The sequence below is a fragment of the Chrysochloris asiatica genome, unplaced genomic scaffold (genome assembly GCF_000296735.1).
Source record: "Chrysochloris asiatica unplaced genomic scaffold, ChrAsi1.0 scaffold00205, whole genome shotgun sequence".
NCBI classification, from domain to species: domain Eukaryota; kingdom Metazoa; phylum Chordata; class Mammalia; order Afrosoricida; family Chrysochloridae; genus Chrysochloris; species Chrysochloris asiatica.
Genome location: NW_006408723.1, coordinates 5,371,844 through 5,386,172, shown reverse-complemented (window position 1 = coordinate 5,386,172; position 14,329 = coordinate 5,371,844). Strand labels below are relative to the sequence as shown.

General features: G+C 36.7%; 1 protein-coding gene across 1 annotated transcript in view; it reads right to left on the bottom strand.

Annotated features, from left to right (window-relative positions):
- The window catches only part of SYK (spleen tyrosine kinase), a 115,147-nt gene that overhangs the window by 67,392 nt on the left and 33,426 nt on the right, over nucleotides 1-14,329 (bottom strand). Inside the window, exons 4-6 of the mRNA XM_006872588.1 lie at nucleotides 11,777-11,858; nucleotides 11,345-11,400; nucleotides 9,672-9,690 (exon numbers count right to left, since the gene is read on the bottom strand). Coding sequence (XP_006872650.1) covers nucleotides 9,672-9,690; nucleotides 11,345-11,400; nucleotides 11,777-11,858 — 157 coding nt within the window. The remainder of the gene's footprint in view (nucleotides 1-9,671; nucleotides 9,691-11,344; nucleotides 11,401-11,776; nucleotides 11,859-14,329) is intronic.

The following is a 14,329-nucleotide window of genomic DNA, read 5'->3' as shown; positions in this document are numbered from 1 at the left end:
ATAGGATCATATTGTCTGCAAATAGAGAGAGTTTTACTTCCTTTTTGCCAATTTGGATGCCTTTAAATTCCCTATCTTGCTGTTTAGCTCTGGATAAGACTTCCAGCACAATACTGAATAGGAGTGGTGACAAAGGGCATCCTTGTCTGGTGCATGTGCACAGAGGGAAGGCTTTCAAAGTTTCTCTACATGGAGAGTAATGTAAGCTATTGGTTTTGTATATATGCTCTTAATTATGTTGAGGAATGCCCCTTTAATTCCTACTTTGTTGAGAGTTTTAATCAGGGATGGATGTTGGATTTTGTCAAATGCCTTTTCTGCACCAATCGATAGGTTCATGTTTTTTTTCTCTTTTCTTGTTTATATGGTGGATTACATTGATAGTTTTTCTAATGTTGAACCATCCTTACATCCCTGATATGAATCCCACTTGGCCATAATGTGTATTATTTTTTTGATGTGTTGCTGGATTCTGTTGGCTAGGATTTTGTTGAGAATTTTTGCATCTATGTTCATGAGGGATATTGGTCTATAATTTTCTTTCTTAGTGATGTCCTTCCCTGGTTTTGGTATGAGGGTTACACTTGCTTCATAAAATGTATTAGGAAATTTTCTCTCCTCTTCTATATTCTGGAATAATTTGAAAGAATTGGTGACAGCTCTTCCCTGAATGTTTGATAGAACTCACCAGAGAAACCCTCTGGACCTGGAATTCTTATGGTTGGGAGTTTTTTGATGACCTGATCAATTTCCTCTTTAGTAATGGGTCTTTTCAAGTCTTCTACTATACTCTGTGTGAGTTTAGATAGATTGTGCTTTTCTAAAAATGTATCCCTCTCTTCTAAGCTTTCAAATTTGTTGGGGTACAACTCTTCATAGTATTCTGTTATTATTCTTTTGATTTCTTTTGGTTCCGTTGTGACATCGCCCATGTGGTTTCTAATGTATGCTATTTGTGTCTTCTCCCTCTTTTTTTTTTTTTTTTTTATTAGGTTTGCCAATGGTTTGTCAATTTTATTAATCTTTTCAAAGAAACAGCTTCTTGTCCTGTTGATTCTTTCTCTAGTTTTTCTATCTCATTTCTTTCTGCTCTGATCTTTATTATTTCTTTTCTTTTGGTGACTGTAGGATCCCTCTAATTGCTGGAGATGCTGTGTTAATGTGTTAATTTTGGTTCTTTCTTGTTTTTGATGTGCACATTTATCTCAATAAATTGTCCTCTTAGCACTGCTTTGGCTGTGTCCCCAAGATTTTGGTATGTTGTGTTTTTGTTCTTGTTTATTTCTAGGAACTTCTGAATTCATATTTAATTTCTTCTATTATCTAGTTGCTTTTCAAAAGGATGCCATTCAGTTTCCATGTATTAAACTTTATTCCCTTGGTTTTCTTATTGTTGATTTCTAGTTTTATGCCATTGTGGCACCTGAAATAATGCTTTGTAATATTTTGATGCTTGTAAATTTATGGAGGCTTGCAAGGTCAATTCTGGAGAATGCTCCACATGGTCAATTCTGGAGAATGTTCCATGTGCAATGGAAAATAATTTGTATTGTGCTGTTGTTGGGCTGAGTTCTTTCTACACGTCTATGAGGCCAAGTTGGTTGATTGTGCTGGTTAGTTCTTCTGTAGCTTTGTCGTGTTTCTTTCTGGTTGTTCTATTCCTTTTTGGAAGTCTTGTATCCAAATCTCCCAATATAATTGTAGATTTATTGATTTCTTTCTCCAATTCTAGTAGGATTTGCTATATATATATATATGTTCTTTTATTGAGAGTGTAGATGTTAATTATGGTTATGCCATCTTGCTCAATTGACACTTTAATCATGAGATAGTGTCCTTCATTACTTATTATGCTGGTTTTTGCCTTAAAGTTTATTTTATCAGAGATTAGTACTGCCACTCCTATTTGTTTTTTATTGCAGTTAGCTTTGTATTTTTTTTGTATCCTTTAACTTTTAGTCTGTTTTTGTCTTTGTATGAAAGGTGTGTCTCTTACAGGTAGCATATTGAAGGGTCTTGTTTTCTTATTCATTCTGCCACTTTCTGTCTCTTCACTGGTGTATTTAATTCATTGACATTCAATGTAAGTATCAATGTTGTTGTTGTTGAGTGCTGGCGAGTCGATTCTAACCCATAGAGACCCTGTATAGTGTTTCCAAGGAGCAGCTGGTGAGTTATCAATAGGTATGGATTAATTGTTGTCATTATGCTATTTATTTTATTTTATTTTATTTTATTTTTTGGTGCTGTTCGTTCCTTAGTTCTACATGCCTTCTTGTACTGAGTTCATTTTTTTTTTTTTTTTGGTGCTAATTCTTGACAGTTTCTTCTTAGTTTTAATGTTTCCTTGTTCTACTTAGATCTTCATTTTCGTGATAAGTTGTGAAGTATTAATTTTCTCTGGAGTTACCCTATAGTCTATTAAGCTTTCCCTGCACTTAAGACAGTATATTGTATCCTGCAATCTACTTGACCTCCTCACCACCTGAATCTCTGTTCCTATATTATTCCCTTCTTTGATACTGTTAATATTTTGATCTTTGGTAGGCCTCACAGGTCCTCTGAATTCATTGCTGTAATTTTGTTCTATTCTGAACTCTGCTATCTGGTGACTGTGTCCCAGTTGGTGTTGCTACATCTGTCAATCTCTTGTTGTTGTCTGTTCTTGCTGGTTTTTATTCCAAAGAACTCCCTTTAGGATGTTTTGAAGCACTTGATTGGCTCTGACAAAATCTCTTAGCTTTTGCTTATCCTGGAATGTTTTGAATGCACCATCATATTTGATTGACAGTTTTGCTGGATAGTTAATTCTTGGTTAGCAGTTTTGTTTTGTTTTTTCTTTTAGAGTTTTATATATGCCTCCCCCTGGCTTTCTTGCTTGCATGATTTCTGCTGATAAATCAGAGTTTAATCTGATTTGCTTGACTTTGTAAGTAACACTTCTCTTTTCCCTGGCTGCTTTTAGGATTCTCCCCCTGTCTCTGATTTTGGAGAGCTTGATTTTGATATATCTTGGTGATTTTCTTTTGGGGGTTATCCTTCCTAGAGTTCGTTCAGCTTTTTGAATGTTTATTGTCTCATCTTTCAAGATGTTAGGGAAATTTTCTTCCAGTAGTTCCTGAACTATGTCCTCTGTGGACTTTTGTGATTCTTCCTGTTCTGAAGTGCCAATAATTCTTAAGTTATTCCTCTTCATATTATCCAGCATGAATTTTAGACTCTCTTCAGATTTTTTCATCCTTTTTTCTGCTTGCTCTTCTATCTTAGCAGTATTAAAATATTTGTCTTCCAGCTCGCTGGTTCTGGCTTCCATCTCTTCAATTCTACTCCTTTGCCCTTTCAGTGTATTGTCCATTTCTGATATTTTATTACTAATCATTTGGACCTCTTTTTACAGGTTTTGAATTGTTTCCAATGCTATATCTATCTTGTTTGATTGCTCCTGTAGCACTTTCCTGACTTCTTCCTTATTTTTCTCCACCCGTTTTTGGAGCATTTGAATTTGTTTCCATATTATTCTTCTGAATTCCTTCTCAGTCAGATCCAGGGTCTGCTCTTCTCCTGGAAAGTCTGTGGCTGCTTCCAGCTCATTTGTCTCAGTTACTCTTTTATGTTTTCGGACATGTGTTGAGATCTTTAGTTGTGTTTTGTTGGACATTTTCAGTAGTTATGTAGGTTTTTAATGCTTAAATGGATATTTGTTGCTGAGCTTACTGATTGCCTCCTGATGGATATGATCTGGAGATAGGTTTCCCTTTTCAAGTGTAATAGCTAGCAGCTTGCATTGGCTCTTGTCCAGATGGTGGGGTACAATAGGATATGCATGTAGCTTGGCTATATGAACACAGTTGCTGTCTCTTATTGGGTAATGTAGGGGGAGAAAGCTCCCACCCCCAGGAAAAGAGTGACGCCAAAAGGACCAAAGACAAAAACAATATAAAAGCAAAGACAGAAACCACCATCAAAAACGAGAATAAAATCATAGTCGACTGTCCAGTAGCCTTTGTTGTCCCATCCAGGTCCCACCCAGGTCAACTTTAAGGCTGGGTCCCACAGTCAAACATCATAAGAAGCAGCCTGTGAGACTCCTTTCTGTTCCATGGGAAAAACTGTGGGTACAATGCTGGACTCCTTTGGGAGTGTGCTCCCGCCTGCCTGAAGGCATCTGGGCTGGGCAGTGAGGGCACGATCAGGGTGAATAGGAAAGATACGTGAAAAATTAAAAGTGAAAGATGAAAAATTGGTCACACCTCTCCCTCCAGATGCACAGTTCCACGACTTCTAGCGCTGGGGTCACTGTCTCCACTTGGCTGTGGCCCTGCCCTCTGACCTCAAGGAATTTATTTAATTTTTTAGTTTGTTCTATTACCCAGTGGCTTTTAAGTAGGGTGCTACTCAATTTCCATTTATCTGATTTTGTTTCCTTAATTTCTAATTTTATAGCATTGCAATCTAAAAGATCCTTTGTAGCATTTTGAAGTTTTCAAATTTATTGAGGATTGCTTTGTGGCCTAACATCTGATTTAATCTGGAGAATGTTCCATATGTACTGGAAAAGAATGTGTATTGTGCTGTTTTGGGTTGAGTGCTCTGTTTAAATCTATAAAGTCATGTTGGTTGTTTTGTTTAGTCCTTCTGTATCTCTGCTGAGTTTCTTTCTAGTTGTTCTGTTGTTTATTGAAAATGGTGCATTATAATCTATTATTACTGTAGGCTTGTTTCTTTCTTCAATTCTAATAGAGTTTGACTTATGTAGATTGAGTCTCTTTCATTGGGAGCATCAATATTTATTATGTCATGTTCTCTTGTTCAACAGACACTTTAATCATGAGATAATATTCTTCATTGTCTCATATGCTAGTTTTTGCTATAAAATTGATTTTTTCTCAGAAATTAATATAATTTAAATAATATTAATAGTAATGAGCAATACAGTTTGCTTTTTCTTGAAATTGACTTGACTTCCTTGCCATTTAGAATTCTGTAACTACATTTTCCCCTCTTTTTGCTTTGTAGTTGTCTTCATTATAAACTGACATCTCTGAGTCCCTATTTTCAGTTTTGTAGGCTTGTTTTACTGTGGATACTCTATATTTGGATTGAATTCTGGGTGGTGTTGCTGTATATGCCAATCTCTGGTTGCCAACTGCTGTTGTCGGTTCTCAGTACAAAGGAATTCTTTTAGTATTGTTAGTAAAGTTGTTCTGATTTTTACAAATTCCTTTAATTTCTGTTTGTCTGGAAATTATCTAATTTCACTGTCATATTTGAGGGACAGTTTTTCTGGATATGTGATTCTTGGTTAACAGTTTTTTTCTTTCAAAGTTATGTATGTCTCCCCATTGCCTTCTTGCTTGCATGGATTCTGCTTTAAAAAAAAAAAAAAAAAAAAATCAGCGCTTAATCTTATTGGTTCTCCTTTGTAACTATCTTTTCTCATTTTTTGGAGCAGCTTTCAGTATTCTTTCTTTGTCTGTAGTTTTTGAGTTTGACTATGATATGTCTTGGTTATTATTATTATTATTTTTTTAATGTGGTTTATTTTGTTTGGGGTTCATTCAGCTTTTTGAATGTTTGTCTTCTCATCTTTTAGGATGCTCGAGAATTTTTTTCTCTCCAACAGTTTTTTTACTCTGCTTTTATTTGTCTCTTCCTATTTTGGTATTCCAAACAACTGTAGATTATTCCACTTCATGTTGTTCCATATGAATCATAGCCTTCCTTTGGACTTTTTCATATTTTTTTCTGATTGTTTTTCTAGATGACTCGTATTGAGAGATTTATTTTCAAGCTCACTAATTATGGCTTCCATTGATTCAAATCTATTTCTTTGCCATTTCAATGTATTGTCCATTTCTTAAATCTTAGTATTAATCTTCTGGATTTCTATTTGCAGATTTTAGGATTGTTACCAATCCTTTATCTATTTTGTTTGATTACTCATGTAGTGCACTTTCCTGAATTCTTCCTTGGTTTCCTCAACCTTTCTTTGAATCATTTGAAGGTACCTAAATATCATTCTCTTTACTTCTTTTTCAGGTAGTTCTGATATCTTATATTCCTCCATATAGTTCTGCCTATTGTATTACTTGCTTGAGACACTGTTTTGTTTCTTCAAGAGAACAACAGTTGTCTGTTGCTTTTTTAGGTATTGTGGTGTTGCTGTATTTGTAGTAGGTTGGTGACTGTATACAGTATATTCTTATGCACTAATCAACTGCATCCTCATGTGTGTGATCAGGAAATGAGCTTATGCACAACTCTCTATTCATGTAGCTCGGTTCAGGATGGATTTAGCTGATGTTTGTTGGTGTCTTTGATCCAGTGCATAGCAGCTGGTATTGGCTCTTGCCCATTGGGTGGGTGTGTAGAAGGCATGATTGTGACTGGGCTCTATGAATGTGGTTGTCTTCTTCTTAATTTATGTGAGCCACAAGTATGTTTATTCAATGTCAGTATGTTTTCTTGTATCTGATGTAACTCACAAAAGCTTAAGATGGCTGCGCCTATCTGGTTGGCAAGCACAGGTCACCATTCTATCTCTCTCTCTCTCTTTTTTTTTTTTTTTTTTTTTTTTTTTTGCTACGTCTGTTCAGCTCTATCTCTTTGTAAGTATTCAATCTACTTTTGTATCTCTTCATCTGAAGCTGAGAGTTCCAAGACTGCATCTTTTTCTTTCGGTTTTCTGTGTCTTTGTTGAAAAGGGTCCATACAGTCTTTCTGCCTAGTCCACCATTTTGCCACCTCTCTCTAATTCTTTTGTTTTTTAAAAAGAACCCTATGGAAATATTTCAATCATTTCATTTTTTGAAGCACCACCTTGCCATGATAACATAGTCCTACTAAATATGCCTTTCCCAGTAACTGAGCCAAATCTTTTCTATAAAAAAGTGGTAAATATCATGAACTTGAACCGGTGCTAATATGAAAATAAGGTGCCAGCTATGAGAATTTTGTCTTGAGTTACTGTAATTTTTTTACTTATTCAAGGCCAAAGTCCAGGTAGTGTGAAACAACTTTAACTGTGAGACAAAAGGGGCACCAACAATAGTGTACCACCTTGAAAAACTGATCCCCAAATTGGAAGCCCCTCACTGTCATCCTTCATAAGCAATACCACATTTCATACCTGGAATTTTCCATGAGCTAGTCCATGTTAACTAGAATCATGACATTAACGCAGACAAAGTTATTCCATTCAGGCTATGACAAAATATTTTCCTTCAAATACCACCTAAATCATGTTTCTTTATTCTATGGTCAATACAATTAAGAACATCTTGAGTATGACCATCCACTTAGAAAAATATTATTAAATAAAATCTCAGGCCTTTCATGCTTTTCATTTTTACTATAGGAGCTCTGATGGCACAACAGTTAAGCAGTTGGCTGTTAACTGAAATGTTAGCGGTTCAAGTCCACAAAGCCACTCTGAGACAAAAACCCACCATTTGCTTCCCAAAAGATGATAGTAAAGAAAACTTTACAGAGAAGTTTTATCTGTCATACTCAATGGAATCCAAAATCAAAACTTCCCTTATGTTTAGTTGCAATTTAAGTAATATACCTCATGATATGATATTCAATTACCTGTTGCAATGTCTGGAAAAACATAGGTTAATATGAAAATGGAAGGACTATCAGTAAAAAAATTAACTTTACCCTACTGATAAGAGTAGAAAGGAAAAATAAGAAATCTATACACTTCTATATACATTTTGGGGGGATGTCATTCTTTGAAAGTCATTAAGAACAGGACTTATTTTTCCTTAAAATTCAATATAGTCAAACACAGAAATCGATTATGTCAGAATTATTGCTTCAATAAGAAATATGCGTTTTCTAGTTCTCAAACTCCATCTTTTCCTTACAAATGCAATATTTAAAGTACCGTACTTGAAATCTTCTACAATAGTGAAGTTATTGTAGCATGTGATATTTATAAAATAAATATTACTGGTGTGGCAATGTTGGATCAACAATAGACTGCGAACTATAAGGTCGGCAGTTCAAATTCACCAGCAACTCCTTGGAAACCCTATAGAGGGTCGCTATGAGTCCAAGTCGACACAATTATACTTCACAACAACAAGTGTTAACCACATCATGCACATCACAAAAACTTTCTATACCTTCCATGAAAATATAATTTATATACTCAATTACCACACAATTGCAACATGTGATTCTGACAACCAAAAAGTAGCTCAACACTTTGAAAAAAAATGGTCTGCTATGAGAAATAACTCCTACTGATCATGTTTATAGAAATGACATTATAGTTCACATTTAAGCAGCTACAGCTTACTAACATTAATGGTCTTTGGCAGCAAAGTGATAGAGACCCAAAAACAGAAGCTTAGGGCATACTTGTGGTACACAGCCCCCAAGGTGTCCCTGTAATGTGTGGGCTACATAAAGGAAAGAGGCACACAGGCAGAGCACAGGAGCATTAGGCCTGGACACCAGGAGACTAAGCAGACATTCACACACTCAGGCACAAGCCAGATGGTGAAGCATGTGAGCAGAGTGCACGTGAGTCCTATCACCTAGTCAGGGACCAGCAAGCAGGGGATGCTTTAGCACCTTTCTGTGGCGAGTCTTTGGAAAGGAGTATGATTTGATTCTTGAGATTATTTCACCCGGTGACCAAGTCTAGAAACCATAATGGCAAAGAGAAATAGTAAATATTTCAGAAAACAAATAAAGAGAAACTTAAATGACATACTATCATGTTTAACTTGCTTTATCATTATACTGCATATCCCCTCCAGATTTAACCAATAAAGTTTATTACAGGTAACTCAAACATTTGGAATGTTTTAAGATCTTACAACTTGATGAGAATGATCTTGAAAAATATGTGAACAATGCTTTCTACTACAGGCTACAATGCTTTCTACTATAGACTACAGGAGTCCTGGTGTGGCACTGTGGGTTAATGCGCCAGACTGCAAAGCTGCTTGAACTGAAAAGTTAGCTGTTCAAGCTTACCAGTTGTTCCTTGGAAACCCTATACAGGGTCGCTGTGGGTCAGAACCGACTCGACGGCACTTAAAAATAATTAACAGGCTACAAAATTAGATAACCTGTATTTTATATAAATAAATCACAGATTTAAGAGACATCAACATGAAACTAAAAAGCAAATTTAGCTGCTGAATTTTGTCTCTTAATCCAGGGTACTAGTAAAATGGTGTTTGTTAAAATTTATCAAGGTGCACACCTAGTGCACGTACATCTTTTGTGTATGTATTTTAACATTTAAAAATTACAAAATTTCTAACTTTTTGAAGTCATTGGATCATGCATGACTAAATATAGAATGCAATTATGTTTTATGACTTCTCAGCCATAAGAGCCTTTATCCAACTTAAAGAAAAATGAATCTATTTCATGTGGCATGCATTGATGTAAATGAAGATTCACCTGTGAGCTGTGAAAAGGGCAATGAAAAAAAGGTGACGCTATAAAAGTGTTATATTTTGGATGTTCATCCAAATGTCTTTTAGCATATTCATATTCTCCCAATACTATAACAAATGCTCTGTCTTGTCCTCCCCTATTTCAACATGGCTTAGCTTCTGAGCAATCAATAATCCCTGTGGAAATCTGGTGCAATATTGAATTTTCTGCAAATTTTGTTTTTAAGGGTTGTTCTTGTTCAGCACTGTCAAGTTGGTTCTGATTCTTAGTAAACCTGTATAGGGTATCCATGGGTTTGAACCTCTGACGTTGTGGTTAGTAGTCCAGTACTTATCCAACAGCAGCAAAAAGGCATCATGATGGTATAAACGGACTAGCTCATGATGTAGACATTGTTATTCTTTACAAAAAGACACTAAAGGGCAAGATCCACACTGAAGTCCTCAAAAAAATGAGCATGAAAGGAGTTTTTGCTTTCAGTTAAATCCATATCAGCCCTGGAGGGAGAAGAGTGACAAGAGTCCTCTCTCTTTAAAAGCAGGGGACATTAGCCATATGCCTGGCAAACCCAAGTGGGGATGTGTGCAGCAGCCATATTCTCATCTTCTGTCCATAGTGGGCATGGAGGTAAGTTCTGGCCAAGTCCTCACCTCAGACTCCACATTTTTCTAGGGGTTCTCTTATCTATAATGTTATTAGGTGCCCTATAAGCGTTATCCACATCCATTCCAAGTCTTCCACTATTAAGCATTAGTCAAATCAATCATGTAGAAAGGTCAGTTATTCTGATAACAGTATTTCAATTGATTTGATCAGATGAGCGGAGTAGACATGCTCAGCAAGGCATGTTTTATGGAAGACATGTTTATGGTCATGCATATAGTCCTGTGGATTATACACACACATTAACATAGATGGCTCAAGAATGGACCTTACTATTACCCAACTCTGAAATGAGCCATCTCTCTCATTCAAAAGGGGGCAGAATTTTACATATTCAAAAATCAAGAAAACTTAGCTAGCTTGGAACTGAATTTAGGGAGTTCCAAGTTCAGTGTAGGAGCTCTGGTAGCATAATGGTTATGAATCCGGGTTGCTAATCTCAAGATCGGCAGTTTGAAACTACCAGCTGTTCTACAGGAGAAAGATGAGGCTTTCTGCTCCCGTAAAGATTTGCAGCCTCAGAAACCCTGTGCAGGGTCACTATGAGTCGGAACCGATTCCACAGTACTTAACAACAATAACAACAAGTTCAGTGTGGCACTGTGGGTTAATGTGCTGGACTGCAAGGTTGGTTTTAACTGCTAGGTCAGTGGTTCAAGTTCACCAGCTGTTCCTCAGAAACCCTGTACAAAAAAACAAACCCACTGCCATTAAGCTGATTCTGACTCATAGTGGCCCTGCATAGGTCTTCTGAGGCTGTGAATCTTTAGAGGAGCAGAACGTCTTATCCGTCTTCCACAGAGCAGCTGATAGTTTGAACTGTTGACACTGCAGTTATCAGTACAGTACTTCTCCTCTAGCATCAGTAGAAAGCCGACTAAAGTTAATAGTCACTAGTTGTTACTGTTAAATATCTGGAAGTGAATTCCAACTCACAGCATCCCTATATAGGGTTTCAGAAGCTGTAAATCTTTGTGGGAGCAGAAAGCCTCATCTTTCTCATGTGGAGTAGGTGGTGGGCTCAAATAGTCCACATCCCGTCTTTGGTTCACAGCCTATCCTACAGAACTACTGTGTTCCCTGATCTTTTTTGCTGTTGTTGTTAGGTTACACTGAGTCAAAGAGTCACTAGCAATCCCAGTTCAATGGTATATTGTGAGATGTGATTGAAATGCTTACTATCAGTACTACTGTTTGCTCAAAAGATGTTTTTCATTTGTATTATTAAACAATTGCTTCACCTCTAGTGAAAGACACTTACCATAGAGTTAAAACTTGAAAGTGGTGGCTGACTCCTGAAATTAATATTCCCTGGAAAGTAATAACATGGACAATTGCTGTTGTATAGATGTAAGTCACCTACCCACCTCCCTCCCTTCCTGCACACCCATCAATGTATTTGCATGAGGAGAATATCTCTGCAGATACTTGTTTTCATTATCTCTCACTCAATTTTTCATTATCTTTCACTCAATAAAATTAAGACTAATTAGGTTTTAAAAGTTAAAGTTACAGGTTATTTTTTGATAAATAAAATGTAAAATTGAGACACTCTAACATAGTTTTTTAAAAATAATTCAGTAAAAATAAGGCCTCATCCAACCTGTATTTGCCATAGGCAAAATCTAAAATGAGGGTGATTATTATCAATATTCAGAAAATGAAGACTAAAATTTTAGTAACTCACCATTATCTGCACCAATTTTTTGACATGGAACTGTAAGCACTCTTAACAAACCATCTGGTTTGTAAGAATAGTGTTCGACTAGCTGAAAGAGAAGTGTAGTAAATCAGTAAGGCAGGAAAGAGAGAAAATTTGACTTATAGCAGCTGACTTGTATCCAGGATTTAAAAGTGAGTCAAGGAAAACTTAAACACATACACAAACAACTTTCCTTTGGTCAGACTTGTTAATCCTTCCCCAAGTCTCCTCTACCTATCATCAAGATTCTAGGGAGAAGTCTACATATATGGCCTTTCTGCATGCCTAAGGCTCCTTAGAGACCAAGATGGCCAAACTTCGTCTCTCATTCTTTGGACACATTGTCAGGAGGAACCAGTTTTTGGAGAAGGATATCATGTTTATAAGGTGGAGGGTCAGAGAAAAAGAGGAAGACCCCCAACGAGATGGATTGGCCAAGTGGCAGCTTTGATGGACTCAAGCGTGGCAACAGTAGTGAGGTTGGCCCAGGATTGGGCAGTGTTTCATTCTGCTGTACATAAAGTCGCTATGAGTCGACACTGACTCGATGGCACCTAACAACAACAATCTGCTCATGATCTACCCTATTTCAATCTGACTGCTCTGATATACTACTAAAACAGACTATCTTCTTGTTCTACAAAATACAGTGGCTTATTTTCAGATTCAATTGTTAAGTGCTGTTGAATCCATTCCAACTCCTAGCAATCCTGTATAGGGTTTCCAATGAGCAGCTGGTGGGTTTGAACTGCGACCTTGTGGTTTGCAGTACAATGCTGATCCTGCTGTGCCACATATCCTATTTAATTCTCGAAAATGTTTGAGATATTCTATCCATCTCTCCAGTTATCATTCAACTATCTCCTCATTTTCAGATACTCTGCTCCACAAGGTAATTGGGGAGGCTGAGGAAACAAATACAAACTGCCATTACTGTTGTTGTTTTGAAGTGCCACTTAGGTGGGTCTGACCCATACTGACCCTATATGAAGTTTCCAATGGTTTCAGTAGTACACTGACCTCAGTTAGATGCCTACAGCACCACACCAAGGCTCCATTAGGAAAACAAAAACCTGACTGCTGTGACCCCATAAAGTAGAGTAGAACTGCTGCATAGGCTTTCCAGGACTATGATTCTCTATCGCAGCTTCTTTTGAACCAATAACTTTTGATTATCTGGTGAGCAATTAACCACTGCACCACCAGGGAAAGGGTTGTCAAACCTTTTTTATAAAGGGCCCTGTAAATCCCATTCATAAAGTGGACTCTAAATTAAAGCAATCTTGTAGCACAGAGTATAACTGCATCATAGGATTTCCAAGCCTATATCCTTTACAGAAGCAGATCACCAGGTCTTTGACCCTGTGGAGCAGCTGATGACTTGAAATCTCTGACCATTCTGTTAGCAGGAGAGTGCTTAACCATGCCACCCAAGATCATTTTGTATAGGGCCAGACTGTGATCATTTGAGTTTTCAAAGAGATACAGTTTCTGTTGTATTCTTACTTTAAAAAAAAAAAAAAAAACTTTTACATATTTAAAATATTCTTTTCAAGAACTACACAGAAATAATAAGAGAGCTATATTTGGCTGTAGATTTACTGTGCCCAGCTCTAAATGAAAGAATAGTATAGCAATTATGAACTCTCAGAAGTAACTCTCAAGAAGAATTAAATAGGATTATGTGGCACCAAAAGATCAATAGTAACTCTCAAGAAAAACAAATGAAACATGCATATAAAAATGTAAGGTATTTTGGGTGTACGTTTCTAAACATGATAACTAGAACATTTATAATGAGAAACACTTAACTAGGGTTGAATACTATAATATGCCACTCTTGATGCCATTGCTTGTCTATTAGTTTGTTGTACTGTGGTGGCTTGCATGTCGTGGTGATGATACAAGCTAGGCCAATGGCAATTTAAATACCAGAAGGGTCACCCATGGTGGACAGGTTTCAGCTGAACTTCCAGACTAAGACAGAGTAGGAAGTAGAGGCAGACATCTTCTGAATGTTTAGGCACTGAAAACCTTATGAATACCAGTGGAACACTGTCAGATAGCAACAGAATATTGAAACACTAGGAATAACACCAGAATATTATCAGATATTATCATGGAAGATTAGATCCTCAGGTTGGAAGGCACTAAAAATAAGACTAGAGAGAGCTGCTTACTCAAAGTAGAGGTGACCTTGCCGACCTAAATGGCGTAAACCTTTTGGAACCTTCATTTGTCAATGGGGCACAATTTAAGATGAAGAGAAATAGGTGCAAACATCCATTAATAATGGAATGTATGATGTATGAATCTAGGAAAATTGGAAGTTGTCAAAGATGAAATAGAACACACAAAGATTGATATCCTAGGAATTCCCATTTTGTATCTGATAATCACATGGCTTACTATGCCAGGGATGACAAAGAGCAACGATGTCACATTCATCATCAAAAAGAACATTTCAAGATCTATCTATATCGCTGTCTATGGTAGGATAATAGCCATAAGTTTGCAAGACAGACCAGTTGATAACCA